The 27691-nt window shown below is 42.2% G+C and overlaps 1 protein-coding gene across 2 annotated transcripts; it reads left to right on the top strand.

Moving 5' to 3' along the window:
* Positions 1–27691, top strand: LOC129761773 (dorsal-ventral patterning protein Sog). 2 transcript variants are annotated; one of them, XM_055759532.1, is made up of 9 exons: positions 1–1204; positions 1261–1771; positions 15976–16079; positions 16314–16446; positions 20199–20261; positions 20329–22149; positions 22220–22476; positions 22557–22760; positions 25460–27691. In XM_055759532.1, the coding sequence occupies exons 2-9, from the start codon at positions 1639–1641 to the stop codon at positions 25646–25648; spliced, it is 2904 nt and encodes a 967-aa protein (XP_055615507.1). In that variant the 5' UTR covers positions 1–1204; positions 1261–1638; the 3' UTR covers positions 25649–27691. The 2 variants fall into 2 exon arrangements, with proteins under 2 accessions (XP_055615507.1, XP_055615506.1); XM_055759531.1 differs by having other exon boundaries at positions 1–1771.

Genomic DNA, 27691 nt, shown 5'->3' on the forward strand with positions numbered 1-27691 from the left:
AGCTAACCGCGAGCGACATACACAAAATTCTAAGTTCGCGCAAAACACTAGCCGTCATACGGGGATATAGTCCGCTAAACAGCCAGACAAACAACATATGAACGGATCACAGCCACAGAGGAGTGCTGAGAAGAAACATAATCCGTCAGCCGTCAAGCCAGAGAGCAGTCAGTCTAGTTACGGTTCGATCGGTTCTTTCGGTTCAGTATAGTAGCAGACACTTCCCAAGTCGCGCATGCGTTCACCTCGCGATCTCACTTACTGGCAGAACAGGAGAGGAAAAGCGAAGACGAAAAACCACAAATAATTTTGCTTAGCACAAGCAACAACTCCGCTGAGACATAAATATTACTTAAGAAAGGTAGCCTTTGTAAAGCTGCTACGAAGCTGAAACGAGTGCGTAAAAATGCGTTCTATAGCAGTAATTAAGTGTATCCAAGTGCCTCCCAAACGACACTTGTCGTGAGCTGTGTGTTGAAAGTCTGGATTACGAAGAAAAATATATAGTGCTATATTCCGAGGAAGAATCCCATATATCTAACCGTGACGAAACTGTATTTAAAAAACAGCGGACGAAGTAAGAGAAAAAAAAGTGTCGTTGTCACAAACACCTAGCCGCAAATTTGTCCGAGCAGCGGAGATAAAAGCGAAACAGAACCGCGAGATTCAGCCACTGTGAGACTTTTATGTAACATGTTATCGCGAAAAAAAAGAAGTAGACGAACCAAAGTGTAAAGATTCCCGAAACAATAATTTTAATGGTGAGTAGAAAAGTCCTTGCGGGGTCTGCTACCACGTGCAGTTCGTGTAGTAAAGGGGGTGAAAAACCCAGGGTTCCCCTGACAGCAGTCAGTGCCACTGTAATTGTGCTGGCGAAGGTCCGATGGACAGCTAAGTGTGTTAACAGTGTGAAAATCAAATAAGTGACGAACAGAAGGTAGTAAAATCCAAAGGACGATCTGATCCTAGGAGAAGGAGCAGAGGAAGAGGAGGAGGAAGAGGAGAAGAACAAGAAGGCAGTAGCGAAAAAGGTGTGAAAACTAACAGTACCTGCTGCACATACATAGATTCGGCACACTCTAAACACCGGGGGGAGAGCGTGAAAGCATGAGAGAGCAAAAGGAGGCAGTATCCTAGCCGTGCGGTGCATTTCAGTTTCGACCGAGCGACGAAACACAACCCTCGAGGCCGCATATTAGAGCAGGTCATGATTGTTGTGTGACGATTACTTATTTATATTTATTAAACACATCATTGTAGGCGTCTACACATTCGCGCTACTACTTGGTGCTGATGCTGCTGCTGCTGCCCTCACACCGCTCGCGTATATGTACACATTTTCGCGGTGCACCATAAATCGTACCACAGTGACTTATTTTCTGCTATCTTGCGATTCACGCATAAATATTTTTTTTTTTGAACGCGACAGTTTGGGTTCAATTTAAGTGAGAAAGTGATGTGTTTTAGCAGTGAGAAAAAAGAGAAAACGAAAAAGTAATGAACCATAGAGTGTAATAAGTGCATACAACAACAAAAAATCCGATTGTTTCAGTAATTTGAATGATTGAAGTGCTCAAGAAGATTAAGTGAAAAACGCAACGTACAGTTTGGGTTTTACCGTTCTACAAACCGACCGAAATGGCACTCTCAGCGAAATTGATTATATCAGCGCTTATGCTGATTATAGGACTCACATCGACGCTAGTCAATGCACGTCGCCATTCGCCACTTTTGGTGGAAGAAGACGGAGCGCGTAGAAATCGACCAGCCGGTAAGTTGCACTAATTGTGTCATCATCCATAATCTATCAGCTTACCATATGACGGAGACGGGAAGAACACACCCCCTGACTTAAACCGAGCGCGTGAATGAAAATGCCAAAGGGCTACACTGCCTTCGTCTGGGTTATTTTAAAACGGTATCGGAATGTGCACTTCCTCAACCACGCAAGCTAAAAAGAGATTTCTCATTGAAACAAAAGGTATATTTACCTGTGACTCGCCCTCCCCCAGTAAGTGCTTGTAGACACATCTGGTAAATCACGCGATTGACCGTGACGAGATTGTCCCACTGCACACCGTTGATCGTTGATGTCATCTTGATTTTGCAGAATGTGTATATTTTTGACTTCCGTTTGATGAGAATGTCGGAGCTAGTCTGTAAGTATATCAAACTTACAGTACTGGACAAAATAAAGTACGCGCCTCTGATATTTTCAAACTTTCTTGATTTTGGTAGAATCTATGGCAGATGGATATTCAAAGTGTTCTAACAAAAGACAGTACTGGAGGCGTACTTTCGGAATATGTTGGATACAGTGACATGTCGTTCTCATGTTCACATGAACTCAAAAAGACCATTCATTGGGGAATTGTTATTTTCCTGGTGGACAACATAAAGTCCGCATTACAGTAAATTATCATGCAAACTGATTCTTCTTTACATTAGCATTTAGTTTGGCCACCTTCACCTTCAATCACAGATTGTAGGCGTCGAGGCATAATTTCAACGAAATTTCTGTTAGTATGGAGTTGATATTAATCCAGGCTTTTTCCAAAGCTTCAAACAGTTTGTCGCGGTTGGTGACATCTCCCTTGTTGACATTTTGATCCAAAAATTTTCCACACCACAAATTTTGTATTGAATTTTAGTCAGAGCTTTGTGGTGGCCATTCCAATAGCTTAATACGTGACTTAAGATTCCTTTTCGAAACGCTGATGTAATAGTCTGCTGTCATTATGCCAACAATTTTCTCAAGATTATCGACACCTGACCAAGCAAAGCACCCCCACACCATGATACTGCCATCTCCGCGCTTGACAGTCTTTTGGATATTTTTGTCGCTAAGTTTCTCGCCAGGTTTTGTCCAAACTCGTACTCATTGTTTGCAGTCGAAGAGTTCAAATATACTTTAATCGCTCCAGATAACCTGTTTCCTGAACTCCATCAGTTTGTCGATGTTTCTGACGAATTTAAGGCGTCCCCTCTTATAACCCAATTCCTGCAGACTTCTGCTCATAGCTCGCTCGAAGATATTTACATCAGAATTTTCACGAATCACTCGGCTGGTAGCGAAAGGATGTTTAGCTACTTCTCGAGAAGTCACTGGATGTAGTCTTGCGCTTCCTTTCTCTACTGGTTCGATCCGCTTCGCTTCCTAGTTCTTCATGCTTTTTGCATATTTTTGTGCTCTTGCTTCATTCAAATTGTATCGAATAATAGGAAAGACTTTTCTAACGGGTTTTAAATATGCATTCACGGATATCTACGGAAAATTACTTTTCCCCCATATCATCAGATTGAACCGCGCACTAATAATGATAAACAAATAATCAAACACATTGTTTTGACATTTCTCCACGTATCTCTTAAGGCATTTCTCCACGTGACCACGTAATTTCTACTCGATTCGGAGTATTTCGCGGTTGTTCGTAGTTATTCATTCATCAGCGTCCCTCTGTAGGTAGCATGCAAAGTCAGTACCCTGAAAATAAGGTGAAATCAGTTAAAAATCTTTCTACCATCATTCTTCATTCACTTGTATGGAGCTAGCTCTGTTGATGAACAAACAAATGTAAATAGACACTGCATTTCTTTACGGTGGTATATTTTTTTCGGCATCTCATATAATAGACGAAGGACGAACAGAAAACAGATTATCAGAAACAGATGTATTTTGAGCTACTGACTAATCTGCAAGGATAATTCCTAGGAATTATGTGTGTCCTTCCAAGCGCACCTAATGCGTATAATTAGGGCTTACGGGGATCTTGAAGGAAAAAAAATCATCACAATATCCAGCATTGGTTTCCACTGGGCCATGGAAAATTTCACTTTCGGCTGTCTCTCGGGAGCACGTAAAATTTTTAAACTAGCTTAGACCATTTCCCAGATCGGTCACAGTGCAGGCGAGAATTTCTTTGATGCGTTGCTGATTTCTTTTATTAGAATGCACACATACATTCCGTCATGACGCGCCCGTGGCGTAGCCAGTGTATTAAATTCAAAGTTTAAATTGCAACTATTTTGTGGCCTTCTTTCACCGCCATCTCTATTCATCTCGCGTGCGCCACAGCTTCGCCGCCAGCCAGAGCTCTAGCGGCGAGGTGTACTCTCGGGTCCGATTCCGCCATTGGTTCAGTATATGACAGACAGACGGACGGACAGACAGTTGTCTGTCATTATTTAACATCAAAATGTGGGTAATCGGTGGTGGAGCTGGGGGAGGGGAAAGGATCTTATGGAACTACATCACTCGCGAAAGCACGCTGCTGTATTCGAAAATAAACATGAGAACACTCGGCGGCGAAAAGCTATTTATTAAACCTTAATTGGCTGGAATAATTTTCGCCCCAATTTTCGCATCTTCATTTGTTTCCCTCATTTTGTTTAAAATGTTTACTGCTGCTGCAGCCATTACGTTACGACTGATGCAACTGGGAGGAATAAATCAGAGTCTTCTGCAGTGCCGGTCTGTTGGCAAATTTGGATTTTTAGTGGTCGCCTTCTCCTTGTTGTCCGTCCGAAGGAAAATAAGTGACTTCGATTGTTTATGGGGCCGATTTGTTATGATGTGATTTGGCCTAAAAATAGTACTCACCCGTGATGACCACATGACGACGCTCAATGCATCTGATTTGGGTCGTCAAATTGACAATCGTTAGACGTTAACCCCAACCGTCTCACTTGACTAAATGTAAACTTTTACACTCATTGCTGCTAGGTGGACGCGCTGTGGGTTTCGTCAGCCTTCACCGCGGAGGTGTTGACTAATGTAGTTGTTTCGCTAATCAAAAATCTTTCTTTATACGTTCCTGTCACTTGTGCAACTTTTTTCCCCGACTATGAATGGTGCATCGCGCGAAGCAACGACTAAAGGATGTTTGTCTATTAATTATACTCCTCCAAATGCCAGATATACATAGAACTTGTTTGCTCTTCCATCCTGTGTGGGTTATGACAATCTGCGCCTACTTCGATCCGTTTCTCTCTGCTATCTTTCGCGATACGCGCGATAGTTTTTCGTCTTCACGAATTAATGTCATTTCCCAAAGACACACTTTCTATGTTTGTCATCCCACACCACGCATCGCAGGCGGCTGCCCACTGAGGCTATGTTTGTGCAAGTGGCGCTGCGCATCACGCGATTGCTGCAGCGCGGAAACACGGAAATCGTGATTTGTACCTTCTGTCGAGTTTTTGAAATTAGAACCTCATTTGAACCATGCAACTCGGATCGGCTCCTACAGATATGCAATATTCCACTGCACTGTCGAAGCTAATTATTCTTAATATTCTTGAATTATCTCAACCTCTTATTTGACTCTCGCAAAGTTTATGACCAAAACCTGTAATAACATGTCTACGAATAATCCTTTCAAAATGTGCGCTGCAAGCGCACTCGACAGGAGGCGCCAGGCTATCGTAAAGCTGGCGGCGACGAACCAGTGGCCCGTCCGTCAGCAGTCAGTTTCGCACATATTTTCTAGCATTTTATTGCAATCGTGTCGCGGTAGGAGTCCGAGAGCTAGCAAATCGGGTGCGCAAGATGCAATCCGGACGATAAGTACATCGGACGGTTTTTAGTTTTAATCTAACTTGCATGCAGAGTAGTCAACATTACATAGTCACCGTTGGAATGTCTTCGGTCAAAACTAGCCGATGAGTTCATTCATATTATTGCAAATGCAACCCCCGCCACAGATGAAGGTGAATAGTTTCAATTTTCAACTGGTCATTCACTTGAACGTTATGTGGGATCGGAACATTCCAATAGCGCTAAGCTATTCGTGGAATGTTTCCCTTTAAAATGCAATCCACCGGAAACGCAAGAGGTATATTCCGAATAGTTCCCTTACCGTAACTAACACTGAAAAGCGATAAATAAAACGCCGCCCATTTGGAGAGCGTAGCAAATCCTAAAAGATGCAACTCAACTTTGAAACATTTTCCTCCGATAGAAGAAAGACAGAGTGGGTACATCGGAAGAGAATTCACCGCGCGCGTTCTTCGCCGCAATCCATATCACAAGGTTCGATCGCCTTAATCGATCTTCCATGTATGAAGCGATCCCGATGCTGTTTCGTTGCATCCTCCACCCCAGCTCCGGTTGTGGTCATCGCCACCGGTGGTTGTTGCGTTGGTGGTGGTTATGGTGGGGCAAACATGAATTTGTCATTAGCCGCCACTACCTCTGTATTCTGCAGAAGCAAGCAAGCAGATCATAACATCATTTCGCACGCATTTTTGCACGTCTCGTGTTCGCCTTCCGGATTGGAACTCGTTTTATTTCGGTGAGAAATCTGCGGTTATAGTTTGTTCCTTCTTTTTCTCACGCGAATCTCCTGGTTTACTCTGTTGCATTTCTGCCTAAGCCGAAAGAGCCCAAATTTTACAGTCATCGTCATCGATTGACTTGATCCTGGACACAGCTAATTTATTGACCGATGATGATGATTTCCGTGTCACAGATCTCAACTGTTATACCGTTCTTAATCATATTTCGGACGCTTAAGGCCCTTGATGCAGAAAACAGATCTAAACTTTATGCACAGGAATTATTTAATCGATAATTTTAATAAATTAGTTCATTATGCTTCCATTAAGCTTCCTAGGTACCTATCTGATTGAAAACATCAGAAATTATCGAATAAAAATGTTTTTAAATTGAAGCGAATAAGAATCAAACTTCGGACACTACTGATGAAAAATAAAATTTCGGGCACTCTGTTTGCATAACGGTTTCTTGTGGTTTTAAGCTCTATTTATGTTTCTGTACAATCACTAATGCAATAAAATGATCAAATATGTGAAAATAACATCGACTTGGACTGTCTAAAAGTGTGCTGCAAACTTCCATGTACACAATATGTCTTAAAAATTGTCTATGACCAGGGCTGCCAACTATAATTTTCAAAATTCATGAAGAATGAAAATAAATCGGGACACGACGTCTATCGCATTGACTAATTCTTATTACATATTATATATTCTCGTATAGTTTATGAATCATATCCATTGCACTTCGTATAAAATCAACGAAATGTCTGAAAAGCTATCATCCTATAAATATCATGCTGGAGTGTGAGAAAAAAATGTCTCTCAATACGGCAGGGATCCAAGCGATATTTGCAAGCAACCCCTTCTCCTATTTTCCCCATAAATGCTTGTATTTTTTTGATGTTTCTTGATGTTGTAGCTTAACGGTTTGAAATACCGTGAGGGTTATATGATAATTATATATTTGAATTCAAGTTATTTGATGTTCAAAATAATGAAATAATTCAAGGTTATTCACGAAGCTTGAATCTTGATTCACAATTTTTGTTATATGACGGGTGTTCAATAAAGAATGAGAATTCCTTCAGTGACATAGAAAAAATGAAAAAAATCAAGCAATTCAGTATTTTTTTTATTAAAAACATAACGGTTGTTCTTCAGAAAAAGTCAGTGAATGTTAGCAAAGGGACCGCCTTGAACCGCCTGTATGTCTTAGCTGCGAACACACGTTTTTTCTTGGGCCATCTCGAATGCGCACTCATCCATGTTGAACACCCGACTGGGGACGGTTAATACTTCTAATTGATCTTTTGACGCCAGATATGTCTGGACTTCTGCGAACCAATATCTTACATTCGCCTCAGTAACGATCCTTTTCTTCAAAATTTGATTCGCGATATGTTCGGAAATAGCAAGATGTCTCTTAACAAACTATTTGACCCATCCTTTTGTTGGCGTTGGCGCTTCGCGTATTGGCCTACACTGATTCTGAGGATTTCCTCGCACACGGGAAGCTCGGTTACAGCCATTTCATCCACTCAAGCAGTAATTTCTCCTTTTTTGCTCCCGTCAGAACGATTGGTTTTCCGACAGTCGAAAAGAGGATGTACAGATGGATGATCTTGCTAAAATAGCATTCAACTTTGTCCTTATTGTATTTACACTTTGCATCCATAATAAACCTTAAAACTCACATTCTGGTATCACCAATTTTAATTGTCGAAATACGAATCGTAGGGAGAAAGTTCGATTCAAATTTCGGACATTGACTTTTTAAAGAAAAATTACATTATACTTGATTACATTTTATAGTCAACTGCGGGATACTTGCCAAGCAATAACAGTAAACTGATAACGATGAAGAGAACTGATGAAACACGAGAAAAACTTAAATATTAATGAACGGTTAAATTCTACATGCTCACTCTAAGCGAATGTCAGACACAAACGATAATGAGTAGTGCTGTTAGATTTTGCCTACTATGTCACAATTTAATATAATTCTCATAAAAAAAATATAGTGGAACCAAGGGATTACTCTGAAGATTCAACTGTGATTTTAATTTTGTAGTTATATCATCAGGACAAAACAGTAAACAATATACCACATAAGCTCGGCACAATATTACACTATCGAAAAAAAAGTACCATCAACCTAACCGATGTCGCAATGTTTAACAACTTTCCGTGTGGGTTTCTATTGTATCTCATAACTGGCCGCGATAGTTCCGACGATTATCTTGCTCAACCCCACACTAGTTTGGTGGAACCATAAAAGTGTCATCCAGCCGAACAGACAAGAACCCCGTTCGTGTGTGCGATACAGACACAAAGAACTATGTGTGGGAAAGTGGCATTACTAAGTGAAACGGCGGCTCTTGGTCTGGTTCAGTTCGTTCTTTAATTCTTTCGTCGAGTTTCCTGTTGCCAGACACCCAAAGACTCCTGCAAACGAACACGAACGAAGCTGGAGCTAGGAATGCACAAGCTGGAATTTGATGAAATGCACAATAAGCTCAGAAAAATCTTCTCGGTTTGTTAACAAATTTATTGTGTGCTGGGCTCTCGGCCCCTCGTGTGTTTGGTGAGACAAACGACGATTACTTCACACTTTGTTCAGACGATTCGCCGCAACTTAAAGTTTAACCAACGCGCTTTGGACGGTTTCAGTAATGGCATCCCCAATAAATAAGGTAATAAGGTGATATTTGACGAACCCGTTCCGTCACACCTCGCCTATTTGTTGATCGATCTGATTGGAAACATCACGCCGGCAGCCGGCGATAAACCCTGCAGCGGTTTGTGATGAATGAAACGCATGTTTGTCGAGCTGTCAACGACCTGAATCCGAGGGAGATTGATAGTTGCATTTCGGATGCACACACGAATCGTTCCAGTTTTATCTATCTGTACCTGTTTGTATTATGATTTACTGCTTACATAGTTTTATGCTCGGGTTTTTTTCCCTCTGGACTCACCACAAGAAACATCGACAGTTAGGGAAAGCAATAAATCACTTGTGTCACTTCTGACGGAATCATCTTCCTCTTCGTCTACTGAGGCATCGACTTATCGGATGTGATACGATTTTATTTGCTTCTCCAACTCGGTCTGATTAAAATGATTTCTGGATTGATAACTACGTTACGTCACTCATCTCGTAGATGATTCAAAGCGAAAGAGGAAAAACCCACCTAGAATTGAAAAGAACCGCAGCAGTTGATCGAAAACGTATCCCGCGCTCGGTTCGCCAGATGCCATTTATAGAACATTAATTGATTGATAATGCATATTATTGATTTTAATTGAGCCCGAATTCAGCGATTGTACGAAAGTGGTGCCGTGCCCTGAAGTCATCTCTATTTTCGTTTGATGATCGCATCGATCGTGTAGTCGCAAAATATGTATTTATTTGACTAGCAGCGAACAGACCGCAGCGCACAGGCTGTATTGTGCTAGCTGCTACCGCTAAAAGAATGCAAATACGCAATAGTCCTCTCAGCAGACTTCATTTTCCCATTATTCATGCATGCATCATACCAAGAGAATCCTTCCTTCTCTCTAATTCATAATTCTATTCACATCTATCTTGACCACACTCGGTTCCCTTGTGTACCGAAGACGCGACCAGTTCGCCATTGCCATCGTCGGAGACCCCCTGTCACCCTGTTCCACCCTTTACTCCTGCGCTCCATCGAACAAATTCAAATGATTCATTACATATTTCTCATACACACATTCTCGGTACCCGAGCAAAGAGCTCAGTACGACCCGTTTATCTGCTAATAAATCTTTAATTCATAGAATGAGATTTTTCCATTCCTTAGAGTCCATTCGCCGACATCGCCACTGCCACTGCTACCCCTGTCCAGACCGACGCCTGTCTATCCCGTAGTCCCGTAGTCACCACCCGTCGGACCAAATGATTTGATTTCGTTTACACGCTCAAAATGTATCTGTACTCTGAACGCGCTGTGTACGTTTGCAAAGCGCGGCTATGGGCCAAAACTGTGTATGTTTGGATTGGATGACGACGTGATCGAGCAGGGACTCATGAAAGAACGACTAATTCTTCGGTTTATGAATGCTGAGCTAGCAATTATTTTTTTCCACATGGAATTATATTTTAGAACAATTCTTGGTCCAATCGTTTCGCGCACGCCTTTATAGAAGCGATCGCGCTCCGATCGCGCGATCGCGTTATGCTCCGGCATCGATTATTATTCAGAGCCTCGAAGAGATACGTATCACCCATCTACCAATTGACCTTGGTCTGTGTCCCCTTCTTGCCATTCATCGATAAACTGGAAGAATTTATGAAAAATGGTTAAATCAATCCCGATTAGATAGCGCACACTTCAGCCGTAATTGACATCAATTTAGACAACCGCGCATTTAGTCTTTTTTCGGCGCACAATCTCCTTCACTCTCCAACGAGATGAAAGAAAAAAACCATGGAGATAAAACTAGTTTCGATTATTCGTTTCCTCCTGGTTTACACGTTTTTGTTTATATTTTCGTCCCAGTTCAGAAAAAGATACTCGAAGCAACCGCCGGCTGTCGATCGATCATGAAACCCGAATCTTTTTCTCTCCGCAAATTGTATGTAAATTAGACCCCGGTCTTGTGTGTTCATCCGCTGCATTGAATAGGTAGACAGACAGACAGACAGACAACACACGAGCAACCAACAAAAAAACACAACCCAACAAAACTGGATCTCCGATCTCGCACTTTTTTGTTCATAATAAATAAAAGCTGAAAATTTTGCGTCGTTTTCAGCGGTAGTGCCACAAGATAGGAGAATTGCCACCACAGATAAAATTATAAGACTAAGGAGAGGAGTGAGGAACCAAGCAAAAAAAAAGCTGTGTGCGTCTGCGTGTCTCAAGTGTGTGAGCCAGTGGTAACAACTGCGAAGGACGCACTCTGATGGCGCCACCAATTATCCATTTATAGATTTCTGTCCCCGTCCCCTCGCGGCTCCACTGCTACTACGGTTCGGGACCCCACAGCCGTCTCTTCATCTAACTGATAGTGCTGCTCGCGAATGGTCACTGAGTGTAAAAACTCGCTCATGTTTTGGCAGATTTAGGGAAATACACATAGGGATCGTTTGCGGCGATCGTTTCCCATCCACACAGGCTTCACGAGGACTTAAGGTCGCTTATGGCGGGGCCCACTGCGGATTCATTGTGATGGAACCAATTATGGGTTTTGATTTTTTGTCTTCCCGGTTGAAATTGAACCAAGACAAGACATGGAGAGCAACTTAGAAATGTTCCTGAAACAATAGGGAAAGTAAATCCACGGGGATCTTAAGTATCGTAACACACCTCGGCTTTAGTTACCTTCTGAAGAAAGGTCCCAACCGCTCAACCATCATATTATCTCTAGTCTGGGTCATCGGCTACGACGAATGTTCTACGTCAATGATACTGAGTGAATCGAAAAGTAACTTCAAAATTCATCAACCCAAAATTAACAATAAAAACGATTAAAATAATCAAACAGCAGACTTGCTTTGAGATTATCATACAAAAATAGCATAACATCATGAATTTCAGACGAATAGTTAGTTTCTGAAGTACAAACGAATTCTTCATTTAATATCACTCATCAGTTTTGCACAGTTTCTTCGGTACCGCAGCTGCATATGGCCTGCCAGATAAGCACCTTTTGCCCAAATTTCTCCACCCGAATAAACTTCTCTGAGTCAGAAATATCCTCTCCAACAGCTTTTGTGTAAAACTGGGTCCCAGGGCGAGCTCTAGAGTCCTACTCGACATACGTTTCATCGTCCATCAAAATGCAGTGCTGATTGTTACTCACAATTCGATCATACAGTTTTCGCGATCTTAGTAACCACTAAACTTTTTGTTTGTCACTTTATTCAGCAATTTTCTGTTTCTTAGACGTCTTCAGATTATGTCTAGCTTTGATTCGTTGAATCATTCCGTGTGAAGCTCCAGCGTATAGACATCGATTTATGTTTGTTGATCAAATTCACAACATATTTTTTCGTCCGGATCGTGGCAAGTCTTCAAGCGTATTATGTATCTCGAATTTCTCAATAATTGCTTTCACACTTGTCGGTGCAGCTTCTACTCGTTTGGCTTTTTGTTATAAGTAATACCCTTTAAACAACACCAAATGTGCAAGATTTGTTTTTTCACTTCGATTTTGATTCGCGTCATCATCTAGAATTCTCTCTTGCTCTGCTTTCATGTAACAATTCTGCTCCGGGATCGGATAGAATTAAGTTCAACTTGCTGAAAAACCTCCCTGATGTGGCGAAACATCACTTGTTGAATTTATTCAATCGGTTTCTGGAGAATAATATTGTTCCAGATGATTGGAGACAAGTACGAGTTATAGCTATTCAAAAACCCGGAAAACCCGCGTCCGACTTCAATTCGTACCGCCCAATAGCAATGCTGTCTTGTATACGGAAATTGTTGGAGAAAATGATCTTGTTTCGCCTTGATCGATGGGTTGAAACGAATGGCCTACTCTCAGATACACACTATGGGTTCCGCAGGGCCAAGGGGACGAATGATTGTCTTGCGTTGCTTTCTTCAGAAATTCAAATGGCTTACGCCGAAAAAAAAACAAATGGCTTCAGTATTCTTGGACATAAAGGGGGCATTTGATTCTGTTTCAATAGAGGTTTTGTCAGACAAATTACACTCTCGGGGTCTGTCGCCTCTATTGAATAATATGTTATATAACTTGCTTTGTGAGAAACATTTGAACTTTACTCACGGAGATTCGGCAGTAAGTCGGTTCTCTTACATGGGCCTCCCCCAGGGCTCATGTTTAAGCCCCCTTTGGTACAACTTCTACGTAAGCGACATTGACAATTGCCTTACACAAAATTGCAGCCTAAGACAACTTGCAGATGACGGAGTGGTGTCTGTCGTAGGACCAAACGAATCCGACCTGCAAGGACCCTTACAAGATACTTTGAACAATTTTTCAACCTGGGCCATTGGGCTAGGGATCGAATTCTCCACGGAGAAAACAGAGATGGTGGTTTTTTCTAGGAAGCATAGACCAGCAAAACCAAAGCTTCAACTTTTGAGTAAACCGATCACTCATGCTATGTCATTCAAGTATCTTGGGGTCTGGTTCGACTCCAAATGTACTTGGGGGGCCCATATTAGGTATCTGAGTAAAAAATGTCAACAAAGAATAAACTTTCTCCGTACAATTACCGGCACCTGGTGGGGAGCCCACCCCGAAGATCTTATAATGTTGTATCGAACAACTATTCTCTCAGTGATAGAGTACGGCAGTTTATGTTTTCAATCAGCTGCCAAAACACACCTCATTAAACTCGAGAGAATTCAGTATCTTTGTCTCCGTATCGCGTTGGGATGTATGCCCTCAATACATACCATGAGTCTCGAGGTTTTGGCAGGCGTACTCCCACTAAAAAATCGCTTCAATTTATTATCTCTTCGGTTCCTCATCCGGTGTAAGGTTATGAACCCATTGGTGATCGGAAGTTTAACAGTTTAACAGCTGATCGAGCTAAATTTTCAATCTGGGTTCATGAGTCCATATCATGAATTCATCTCCATGCAGGTTGATCCTTCTTCGTATATTCCCAACCGTGTTTGTTTTCCTGACTACATCAATTCCTCTGGCATTTTGATCTGTCCATGAAGCAGGATATCCATGGAACATTAGATTATCAATTTTAGTCTGAATTGCTCCATGGTTTGGGAAACTGTTCCCTCCTTCTTGAAGATCCTTGTCACAATCTCCCAGTAACGTTCAGTTGGTCGGAACTCTGGACAATTTGGTGTATTGATGTTTTTTTTGACGAATTGGATATTATTGTCTAAGAGCCACTGTAATACTGGCTTAGCGTAATGTACAGATTCCAAATCCGGCCAGAAGAGAGGGGGAGACTGATGCTTTTTATAGAAGGGGGCAGCAATCTTTTCTTCAAGCATTCATCTTGGTAAATTTGAGCATTGATTGTACCTTTTGTGAAGAAAATAGGACCACAAGTACAAATAACTTACCATTTGAGAACCTTCACTCAAATCTTCCCAGCGCAATCGTGCATTCAGCATCGTCCATCTCCTCCTCCGCCGATTTCGTGTAGAATTGCGGCCCTGGAAGCGCTCTTGAATCCTGTTTGACGTATGTTTCGTCATCCATCAGGATGCACTGGTTGCTGTTGTCCAGTAGCCGATTATACAGTTTTCGTGCCCTTGTTTTGGCTCGAGATTGTTGTTCTGCGGTTTTCCTGGGCACCTTCCGCTTTTTGTACGTCTTCAAGGGGTTCCTGACCTTGATTCTTTGAATCATTCAAAGCTGGTTTCAAACTTTTTGACCAAATCACGCGCTGATATCGATCGGTGTCGTTTGATGTAAACCAACATAGGCTGACTGGAACCAGGTTTTTAACCGGATCTAAGCATACCATTCAAGTAGAACTTGTTGTCATACTTGTGGAGGATAATTTTCACACTTGTGTGGTGCAGTTTAAACCGTTTTGCGATTTGTTTGAAGGTAGCAGGTTCAAGTTGCGAGGTTGAAGGTTCAATACACCAAGTGTGCAGAATCTTCTTTCTTGTCTCAGGATCAATTCTAGTCATAGCGAAACCGAACAACTTAAACGGAATGGACCGATTGCACAAACTTTTATTGACATGGAAACAAACTTTTGCTTGCATGCACTCTAAAACAAATTCAACCCATTTTTAAGTAGCATTATTATAAAAGTTGCTAATTACTTATCGATACAGTTCTTATCCGTGGAGCACTGCAGCACTGCATGTGCTGTTTCTGTTTCATAAAAACGCACCCTGTATTCTGAATTGGCACCAATACTAAAAGACGTAACCCTACGTCAGAAAATAGGTCATATATTTCTTGGGTTTTCGTTAAAATAAGCAACATCAGAAGAGACTGCCGGGCCGCAGATTGAGTATGGCTATTCTAAGTCGTTCAACATAAAGTGTCTGTTCAGTTACTCTTGCGGTAATTGCTGACGATTGGTATAATAAAAATAGTCAAGTGTGTGGACAAACAAACATATCGGAGAAGACCCAATATGTCCCGACTGGCTGGTGTGTGGCGATATCTTCACGACCCATTGATGATAAACAACATGCATACATTAACAATCGATTGATTATTGCCGACTAGTTGGTTTGTCGTCGCGCGCGTTATAAGAGTATGACACAGATCGAAAGCCAAGTGACCGAAGGACGACCAGAGGCGACCGAATGCGCGGGGGATGGCCGATTGTGCGGCTCATAAATTTTACATGAAGATCGGAAACTTTAGTGGAATAAAGCTGGCGTCAACACATACATTATGGTGGTCTCCGCAAAACCCACCCTATGTGGGACTGCTAGCGGGCACGAATCACAGCTAGTTTCATTCATAAATTTTACTCTCGCTCCTTCATCCCAAACACATAATACCACCAACGAGAAGAGTGAAACGACAATGACCAAAAACCGCAAAACTGGTTGACAGGTGGGGCCCGTGCAACCTTTTCCCCTGCCTCGCCATAGTTTTGGGGTTTTTTGTGTGTGTCTAAATGATTGTTAATTGACACTACTAATGTCGGAAGAGTGGCGCCATGTGACAGAAAAAAATCATAATCACATCGTCTGATATATTTGCCAAATCATTAAGCAATTCTTCTATCTTTGTTTTATTTTGCAGAATGTCTTTTCGGCAGAACGCTGCGCGAACTTGGCTCAACATGGTTCGCCGATCTAGGTCCCCCCTTTGGCGTCATGTACTGCATCAAATGCGAATGCATTCCGGTAAGTTTAGGTCCGCCATTCGGAGCGAGGAGCGGTTCGCAAAATAAGTTGAATGAAACGTTTATCAGCGAATTTTCAGTCCCATTTACTTGGCGCCTCCCAGTGCGAGCAATTATAAAAACAATTCGTTATCTCTTATCGCAAACAACCTCGCTTCGAAAAGATAGAAATCCACCCACACTCCGCTGGCTGAAATAACAACATTATTTTCATTGTTATTCTCCTCGTTTGCAGGTGCAAAAGAAACGGCGAATAGTGGCACGTGTTCAGTGTCGCAACATCAAAAACGAATGCCCAAAGCCAACCTGCGACGAACCAATCCTGCTACCGGGGAGATGCTGCAAGATGTGTCCAGGAGATTTACACAGTAAGTACAAGTTCTAGTTCCATTAGATGGATCTTCTACCGGATACATAGGACTCGAGTGTAGTGCTTCGAGCAAATAAATAAATGAACGTCCGCTACGAACATAATTCCCATCCAATCGCACGACCATGCCGACCCGATGAATGTGTGCTAAATGGTCAAAACACAATTTATCATCCATGAGTATACGCGCTCGTAAATTATCGCACGAATAATTACCCGATGAGCACGTGGTTCCCGCCGACTCTAGGACATGGACGGAAGCTTTCGACGGTGCCGACCGTCGCCAAAAATTAATGTGATACGGCGTCCCGACACAGCGTGTAACCTTGAACGTACACAGAAATGTCTCGCTAACAAATTGTTTACTTTCGTGTGCTTGAAGCAACAACAAAAAAAAACAAAAAACGATGGGAATCGGATGAAAATGTGTTTCACACTTGATTTGTTTTCGGTAGAGAAATATGCTCATCAATTCACTGGGGTACAGGAACGCAGGCTATCGTGGCTTTCTTCTTGTTATCAAGAGGGTTGCTTATTTTGTGAACCATATCGAGAATAAAAGAGAGCAATGTACATATAGTACCTTTCAATTTTGATTAACAGCACCGCGCTAAATTTTCTAGGGAGGAATGTGGACACCGCATCAATTCAATTCAATCCTCATAAAATCAATTACTGCCAGCCAGTTCTCGTGGTGTGACGTGACAAGGAATTCGTTTCCGACCAATTGACGTTGATAGATGCTAACAGCGAGATCTGCGATGTGCGAAACAGAGCTGAGCTTCGTTGATACTTCCTACAAAAGATTGGGATAGTTTCCACCCCCCAAATCCCAAGCCGATGAGTGTTCGATGTGTATGGTTGCTGTCATGGCTGCTCACATCTCAAAATGCCAAACAAAAATCGACGAATGAAAATAATACATCAAAATAAAAACAAACTTTCTTGTGAAAACAACGCACAAAACATCCGACAAACGTTGCGTTGTCAGACACTTTAATTTATTTTCATCAATTCAAATTCTTTCCCGACAAAGTCTGACCCAAGCAAAACGTTAAGCGTTAAGAAAGCCAAATACATAACTCCGCGCATCCGCCGTGAATCTGTCGTGTTGGTGCCGCGCCGGCCCCGATCGATCGAGAGTCAGAAATAAGCCACATATTTATGAGTGGTGTGCTCTCGATAATTTATGCTTCGGCCCCGGAACCTTCAAGGCATCATACGCGACGACAGCGGCGACGGCGGCAATATTTGTTTGCTTGCTGGCCGCCCGCTCAGTGTCCTCACTCGGCGGGCATGCTCAATTTAGGCAACAATTGAATTGTTCATGCCAAACTAAAAGATTGGAATTCAACTAAATTTTTCACTTACTTCGTGACAAATTTGAGGTATATAAGGTCTATCCTAAAACTATAAAGAGTGTCTTCCGAATAACAAACCGCGTCACCATACACTATAAACAATGAAATGGAAAATTTTAGTTTTGCATCGCTTACTGGCTCACGGAATGTTGATTCACTAACGCCGCGACGAGGAGTCCCGGCAACATAAATACTTTATTTTTGTATTTCCAACGTTATCCAGTGTCAACCAAGTTGTATTTTCGTATCGCCGAAATTGGCTGATTTTTTTTTTCAATAAATGTATTTTTATTCAATGCTTGCTCCCGAAGCCGAGTGGTCAGCGTCAAACCTAACAAAATACGAAATTCGAATTCGGTTCGAAATTTCCCCCGTCTTACACTGTGGTCGCGCGTATTCTAGAGCTTGGCACTCAGAATGCATTTAAGGCTTATTATTTGGCATAGAAATCTCAACTAAGTACTAATAAAAATGACGCAAGTAATACTACGTTGAGACGGCGAATTTCCTCTAGGAACGCACAATTTCACGATTTGCGAATGAGAGAGAGAAACGATTTCAGTCTGTGGAGGAGACAGGGAGAGAGTTGGTATTCATTTCAATATACCGTGAAGTTCGTTTGACGGTGAAAAATTTAACGAACACGGACCGACCTAGAGTAGATAACGACTAAAGGACCCACATGATTTTTAATTTATGTTGACAGAGAATCTGCAGGAAGAAGCAAAAACTCATTTCCAATTGAATGCGGAGGCTGATGGCTCGATAGTCCTGGTTCGCCAAGGAAGACAACTTAGAAAGAGTAGAGAGCAAGCTGATGGGTCGATAGCTCTTAGGAACAGATGGATCCTTCCCTGGTTCCAGAACTGAGATGACTTTAGCTAACTTCCAAACTGAAGGGAAGCCAAAACCTGGGTTTTTCATATTCCTAAATCCGTTGGTCAAGCCCATCAACTCATTCGCCATGACTCTCGACTCCAGCATGGTATTGCTCATTGGTGTTGTTACATCATTATTTCTAGTATCTAATATTCTTGCCTGGATTTCCCTAGTGAGACTGTTTGACAAATACTAATTTTGTTTCACGTGATGCTTGTTCTACTTCAATTTAAACAATGTAACGTTAAAAGACAGAAGTCTTAAGTTATGAAATATAAATACATGAAATGAACCGGTCACCAGTTTACTGGCATTGCCTTCGGTACGTTTTTCGCAAACTAATAAGATATTTGTTGGTGCTATCAATATGAAGAGAGGTACTCACCGGATTTTGTTAAAGTGGGACAGCTCTGTTACGGTCGGAGACAATCGCTTGCTGGAGGTGTTCCAGCACCTGGTCTATCTCCACCGGGGAATCCAAAGGGATCAATGTTTATGTTGCTATCAACGATCCGCTGGAACTCAGCCCAGTTGGCTTGATGGTAATTTCGTCTGGGTTGACTGATAACCGTTTCGGTAGAAGCACCCAAATCCATCACCACAGGGTGATGGTCGGACGACAATTTCTCGAAAACGACAGGGACCTCGGGGATAGCCATATTGGATAAGAATATATCCAGGATCGGATTGATTCCCGATCTGGAGATTCTAGTTGGATTCTCCGGTGCCAGAATGTTATAATGGCCGGCCTCAAAGTGCTCTGCCAAGATGATGCAATTTTGATTTCGTCTTCGGTTGCCCCACCACTCATGCCGGGCTCAATGCGCTCAGCTTCGCCAAGTCGCAAAGCAGTAGGGAGGCAGAACCGTCCTGGGTCCTGGTTTTCTTGGGACAGTAGGCCGCGAAACTGGGAAGAAGGCATCATTTGATGTTTCTCAATGGCAACTCCTCCCCCGGAACTGGTACGATCAAGACTCACTAGCCGAAAATCAGACATTATATCCGACATTGATATCCGGTTTAAGACATTGATATCCGGTTTAAGATGCGTCTCAGTTATAACGTCAATGTCGATGTTCCGCTTTAGCGAGCAAGATTTGCTGTCACAAAATTATCGTATCAATATTTGATTGCGAACACAACAAGATATGTCGGTCAGGGAAGCGCGTATCAACTCTTTCTAGGATTGATAATATTTTTAGCACAGCCGCCGTCTGTGTTGCATCGTGGATGCAGAAAAAAACAGGCTACAGCATCAGTCGCTGCAAATATTTGCCATTCACGATTGTTGTGGACAATAATATATCACCTCGGTGGCTTGCGCGCACACACACACCCCCGTTATCTCTCTGCTCTCCAGCGACCATGTGTACATATACAGCGTAGGTGATGATAATAAGCGATGGGTTAGCTCACGTAATCATCCTGTATGTGACATTTACTCTTTTGCTGACGGTGTCAAGATTATTAAGTAACTGGTTTCTACCCTTTCCATCTCTTTGCTCCACAGGTCCTGACATTGTACATGATCTCCCCCAAGCGGTGATGCCCGAAGACGAGGAACGTAGCAAACGTAAGAACCAATCAACAAAACAACCCCCCAATCGAAGTCTACATATTTCAATTCTTCTCTTCACCAGATTTTGCTGCACTCCTCACCGGTCGCACGTCATCCATCCTGAAGAGGGATGACATGAAATCGATTTACTCCACCATCAATCCCCTGAACATAGTTGCCACCGGACGATTCGTGTTCCACAAGAAGAACCTCTACTACAGCTTCTACATCTCGGATAAGGCACCACGCCCGCGAGCGATCCAATTCGTCGACAATCAGGGCAACATTCTCGAGGAACATCCCCTAGTCATCCCGGCCGAGGGACCCTTCAGTGTGTACCAGAACGCGACGGGAAAAGTGTGTGGCGTTTGGCGTCGGGTACCACGTGACTATCGCCGTCTGTTGCGCGATGACATGATGAACGTTGTTCTGCTATGGGGTGGCAAGTATCAAGCGGAACTTGCAATCGCTGGCCCGATTGGCAAATATCCTGCCTTACCCCAGGAGTTGTTCAGCTCGCTGCTGGAGCCGGCGCCGGGTACAAACCCCGAACAAATGAACGGCGCAGGAGGAACCGCAATCGTGTCAACGAAAAGCGGCGTCACCTCATCCATCTATCTGACCATAGTACTGAACGGCGTGTTTTCTTCCGATGACATCGCTGATGTGCCGCTGAACATTCGTCTAGAGATGCAGAACAAGGATCAGGTTATATTGGAGGAAACGCAACGTATAAAAAAACCGGCCCATGACATTAACATCATTGAGGTGTCCTCGCCGCTGTCAGTCAACGATCTGAGACTTTTGACCCGCGGAAAACTGAGTGTTGTGGTTGAGTCAAAGCGCAAACCGGAGGCGCTGCGTATTCATGGTGTCATCCAAACTCGAGTGGCTTGTGAAGTGTTCCAAACACTGTTGGCTTCCCACAATCCCGAAGTTCGCGCTGATACCAGTGGTTTAGCATGGATGTACCTGAACAAAGAGGGTTCGCTAGTGTACAACGTACAAACCCACAATCTTCACATGAGTCACAATCCGGTAATCACACTGATCGAAAACAGCGCAAAGAGGAAGGCGGAACTTGAAAGTCTGGGTTTCAGTTCGGACCACGTTACTGGAGTTGTCGAGCGCATGGGTCCCCGTGTTCTTGAACCACTCTACTCGGGTGATTTGGCTATCAATGTTGCGAACGATTTGAATCCCAATTTGATCCATGGCAAATTTTTATCACGTCCAGTTGCCGACGCTCGCGACTCCAGTGCACCAGCACTGCTGAAACGTGCCGTGAACTCAATCGCACCGATGCACTCCGTGGGCATGGCTTGGATGGCTGTGGATAACGAATGTATCCTACACTACGAAGTGACACTGACCGGCATCCCCAGTGCTTACCACCCAGTACAATTGTACTTAGAGGAACTTCCCATCGAAGCTGTGAATGCACCAGTTAGCCGTACCCTGCTAGAGGATTTCAACGGCAACTATCTGGAAGGCTTCGTACTGGCTATGCCATCGACGGAACTAGCGAAGCTGGAAACCAGTGTCATTTATTTAGAAATCCGGTCGAAATCAAAAGACGAACCAATTCTGAAAGCAAAGCTGAAATCAATCAAGGTACCGAACCACTGCACCGGTAACCATTACAACGACAATGATGTGCAGAACAATTCAGTCATCTCGACGGCACACAACGATAACAATCTCCCGACAGGAGAAACGAAGTGCTACCACTCTTCCCGCTTCTACGACGAAGGGGAAATGTGGCAAAGCGCACTAGAATCGTGCACGATGTGCTCTTGCGTACACAAGCGTGTCAAGTGCGAACCAGTTCGTTGTCCACCCCTGAAATGCAAGAAGGAAGACATCGTGCAGAAAAAGGGCGATTGCTGTCCAACCTGTACAGGTAAGGCGAAAAGTTTTTCTCAAATGCAACTCACAGGCTCATAATAATCTTTTTTCTCTAATGATTACAGTTTCCAAACCTGTCGAAGAAACCACCTCATCGGCCACAACGGTGCGCGGATGTAATCTGGGCGATCAGTTCCATGATGCTGGATCGACATGGCACCCATATCTACCCCCCAACGGGTATGACACCTGCACTGTTTGCACTTGTGATGCTCTCACCCTAGAAATCAACTGTCCCCGAACGCAGTGTCCACCACTAAACTGCAGCGATAAGGCAGCCTACCGGCCAGATAGGAAAGCTTGCTGTAAAGTATGCCCACAGGTAAATCCAAAGCACATTGAAATTCTCTGAAAACCATGGATCCTAACGATTGTTTTTTCTTGCCCACCCTCCTAACACAGATCAAAGAACGCAAACCGGTGCGGGTTGGTAATCCGGAAGAGATGGGTGACCAGGGCAGCATCAACGGTTCGTTGAAATCAACTCAATCGATACTTGCGAATGGTGGCTGTTCGTACAACTCCAACATCTACGAGAACGGACAGGAGTTCCATCCCATTCTGGCGACACATGGTGAGCAGAAATGTGTCAAGTGCTCGTGCAAGGTAAGCAATGTCTATTCGTACTTCAATGACATTCTACTGTCAATAACGTAGCCCAGCGGTTATACTAATACACGGACCACCGCGTCTCCCTTTTTCTACGAATTTCCGACAATTCACTCACAATACAAAGCCTTCGAAATCATCCGGAATCTGGCGAACACGACATTCCTGCTGCTCTGCAGAGATATCTTTCGGTTATTCCTCTAAATCGAAACCTTGAAATCCTTGTTTATCTTCGTCGTCCTCCGAGCTTAGTTCTACGAACATTTGAGGATGCGGTGATGTCTGCATCCATTCGGGGCCACCAATCCCACAAGGATTTCTTTATGTGAAGGATCCAACATCCTCTTCCGCAACTGTTCTGGTATGGCTAGCTTGTTCCCAAGTACTAACAGATCTTCAACAAGTTCTAGCTCGTTCTGGAAAGGCTCAAATGACTTAAATTCCTGTCGAGTTTATGATCCAGATCGCATAGCATCAACCATCAATTGCAATAGCGGATACCAGTCCACTGCGTACTCTATTTCTCCAACATCCAACTGCCGATTCCGTAACTGCCAGAACAAGGAACTTATTACCTTTTTCAAAACTCACCGCGTTATCCTCTTCTACCAGCCGAGAGAACGAATTTGCTACATTGTTCAAACCTTTTAGATATTTAACTTTGCGTTTTAGTTCGTTCTGGAGTTGGCGTCCGTTAAAGGAGTTGTTAAAACCTGATCCAACGCCCTGTCGTGTTCTTCGTCTGTCTCACCGAAAATAACGATGTCATCAATATAATTGACTGCAATCTCACAACCTGCTAGGATCTGCTCTAAGGTCTTCTAGTCTTCTTTAACATTTTGGCCACACAGCTAACACCGAACATCAGCCGCTTGAAACGATTAAGTCCCTTATGAGTGATGAACGTCGTCATGTCTCTGTAATCTTCCTCGAGCTGTACTTGGTAATAAGAATCCTCAAAGTAAAGCCGACTAAAGAATCTTGCCACTTTTAGTCGAGATAAAAAATATTCAATAGTTGACATCATGAGGTGTTCTCGACGTATGACTTGATTTGCGCGACGCATATCTACACATAGACGAAGATCCCCATTATCCTTCATGACCGTAGCTAGCCCCAGTGACACCCACTCGCTGACTTCAGTGTGAAGAGCGACGAGTGGTCGTCTAACCTGTCGTGTAACAGGTTACACGACAAGGGTTTAGTTCTATCGGTTCTATAGGAATCTTCAGCTTGACATTCTTAATCTTTGAAGATCTCTCTTCCTCCATAAGCTGCTTTACACCAGATTGCATACTCGGTAAACCAATAGACAAAACTTTTAATTTTGTAGCAGTCAACTTGCCTAACAAGGCTTACCAACATCATCAACAGAAATAACCGCCTCAAACATTCCACCTACAGTCAACGGTTTAGAATCGCGACCAGATTCGTGGAAAGTTTGATCAGTTACAGTTAAAATTTACTCCTCCAACTTTTATCCAAAGAGATTCATCCCATTCTCAATATTAAAAATTAAATTAGGTTTTGGTAACTTTTTCCTCGCTATTGCTATCTTGAACTCACGTAATGCCATGTGGTTTTGATTTCTTCGTCCGCCACTCGTTAAGGTTATCCGCGTCTCGTTTCTGAGGAAATGTTATTCGCTTAACAGTACGGCACCTTTTAGAAAAAAAGGCCGGTTATGCTACATTTGTTGTACTTTTGATCTCTAGCAGGACACTTGGTGTCATTTCCCAAATGATTCTTACGCTCGCATTGGTACCATTCACCAGTTGCGTTTTTCGATGAACCTTCAACCTTGTAGACTTTCACACTATTTCCTGTCCAATAACTAGAAGTTGAACGATCTGCACTCGATGATGCAATAGCTGCGTTCATCTGCTGTGATTATTGCTTCACAGCTTCGTACGAACTGATATTTCGAGTTAAATCTTCTAGTGTCAAACTCTCTCTTTGCAACAGCTTCCCCTTCAGCTCCGATGGCGAAAACAAAATTGTCTTGTCAACGAAAGCGATTGCTAAGACGCTAAAAATAAATATGCGCTTATGCCCGTTTGGAAGCACTTTCGCCGTCTGTTCCTGCCTTCCTCGACCTTACAGTTTTCCACTTGAACGGTCTTCGTTGAACTCTCTTTTTACAATTTGTTACGGTCTTTCACGATCTGACGGCTTCCTGAATCAGATTCCTATTAGAATTAAAGCAACCGCACGTTTTCTCTGGTTCTTTCTATTTTATTTCGCTTACTTTGCATCGATGGTGAAATTTCAATCATTCACCAAATCGTATCTTAGAAGCCTCACCTGCAAATTTATTGAATATCTATCCTTCGTCGCCAGATGTGATAACTGTATGAATCCCCAAATGGATAAGAACTCTTTATTACTTATATAACGATTGCTCTCTCCTGCTTATTATGCCCGCTGTATATCTGTACTTCAATGACATTCTACTGTCATCGCCAGCTATGCCGCAGCCCAGCGGTTATACTAATTCACGGACTACCACAGTTTTCAAAGCTTCTTCATTGTATGCACTGAGAGAAATAATTAGTAAACATAACGAATTTTTTGGTGAATGCTACGAATCTATAGTCATTTTCTACCGTACTAATAAACATTATGTTAAGCAGAACCATGATTCGTAGTTTTATTCTAAGTGTGCTAACGTTGTTTTATTTCTATAATTTTTGCAGGATGGAAACATCAAATGTGAGCGGAAACGGTGCACGCGCTCGCTCTGCAATCGACAACATGTCCGTAAGAACACCGTTGTCGATGAATGCTGCCAGTGTCAGAAAACGGGCCGCCACCAGCACAAAAGGCGGCAGAATCAGCAGAAACAGCACCACCAACAGCAAGCGGCCATCTCCGTGAAGAGTTGAATCGATCCGTAGTCTATCTTTTCTTTTCTTTTTGTGTATGTATAGCTCTAAGAGAAGGGTTATAATCAGTGATAATGTTTAGTGTGCCAACGCATTATTTTTTTTGTTCATGAACGCGAATGTCAGAGATATATCGAGTGTTTGTATTTATAAAGATATACTACTTCCACAACAGTATCAAGAGAAGAAAAACGTAGGACTAACTGGACGCAAATGTGTACTGAGTAACTATGGAACACGTAAACCGCTAAGTCACGAATGCATATCTAGGCTTAAAACAATATTTCTAAGCAATTTTCTTCGAAATTTTGTAACCATATATCTATTTAATGCTTGTAAACCTATATGAAATAACAATGCAGGGTATTTGGGTACAGCGAGACAGTGGGAGCGACGATGGAATAATTGGAAATTTCTTATTTTCAAGAAATTTTTCCAGTTGAAACAGTTTTTGTATCAGAGAACATATTTATATTTTATACAAATAGGCATAGTGTCACTATACGCTAGATACTAGTAGTTAAGCAACATATTTATTTAGACGATAAGTGTTACTGGTCAAAGAAGCAGTAATTGATTAGGTCATACGCATTTAAAATATTACATCGTAAGAGCAAAACTAAACAATGGAGTGTAGAAAGTTGAGAATGCTTTTTAAGGTAATCATACAAAAATATTTGAGATTATTCAGAGAATTGATAATGATGTACATCAGATTTCAGAACATACCGTTAGTTAGCGTTTGGAACTCCTTTCAAAAATCTTTCAATAGAATACCATTTTCTCAGAGCAAAATGTTTTTTTTCCTATGAGCAACAAAACAAACCTTTTATCGCGAAGTTCTCACAACAAATCCTCACCGAGGAACGAAGAAAGTCAAACGCCTACCACACCAGTCATCCGGAGTATTTTGTTTTGTTTCGGAGCAACATTGTTTCTAGAGAAAAAATAATCTAGTCACGTTCGTTCACGCTGTTCTGAAATTACGGGGGGACACAAATCCACATTAAAATCGCTGATTGCTTCCAAGCCCCAAAACATTGTGGAAATCCGTGAGGGAAGCTACAAGTTACAAGTTACAAGGGGAATTTTAAACTACACCAGAAAAATAATCAATTCGATAGGAACTGCAATTGCTTGCTAACTATACTAAGCAAAACAGACAAACTTAGGTCGACAAGAAAAAACAAACTTTTAACTGTTTTTTTCCTGTTACCACGTACCAAAGAAGACTGATATATTAAATCCTGAGAATAAAAAAGAAGAAAATAAATCAATAAATCTGATAATACGAGAAAAAATTAATATGATATCATCTTTTGAAACTTAAGGAAGAGAAAACTGTCGAAAAATCAACAATACACAGGTATACTATTTCCGATATTTAATATCTAAAAGAGTGGCTGGATTTGATTATTGAAAATCATCATAACACATCATACTTTCAACCAAAATTTCATAGAATACAGTATTGCTGCTGCCGGAGATCATCTCAATAGCTTACACTCTCAATTGTTTCTGTTTCTTCGGGCGGGCAAGTTTGGCAGCTGAATCACACTTAATTTATTTTTAATCACCTTCTGTCGCACGTAACGAACATTACAAAGTGGAAATGCAAAGCATTTTAGAATCAGAAAGAAAAAAACAAACATGCCATAATTTTTTTTTCATGTTAATACACATAAATTGCATATAATAAATTTTCTCTAGGGTGAACACACACTTATCAATTAATGTAGGACTGAACAAACTGATGGAAACCTGTGTTCAATCGAACATTTTGTAAAGAAACCCCCATTTGTAATGGAAGACGAAACCTCGTCAAACGGTTCGCATTGACATGTATATTGTTTTTCACATTTTGATTTATTTATATAGAAAGAACAGTGGTTAACGAAGCATGATATAAGAATAAGGACATATGTACAGTATAATGCCATGCTATATTCAAACACGAAACAAATGCAGCCTCACGTCATTTTATCAACCAAAAAAAATTGCAACAAGCGCAGCACGGAATAAAGCAGACATACAAGAAGATAA

This window comes from Toxorhynchites rutilus, chromosome 1 (assembly GCF_029784135.1).
Source record: "Toxorhynchites rutilus septentrionalis strain SRP chromosome 1, ASM2978413v1, whole genome shotgun sequence".
Lineage (NCBI taxonomy): Eukaryota > Metazoa > Arthropoda > Insecta > Diptera > Culicidae > Toxorhynchites > Toxorhynchites rutilus.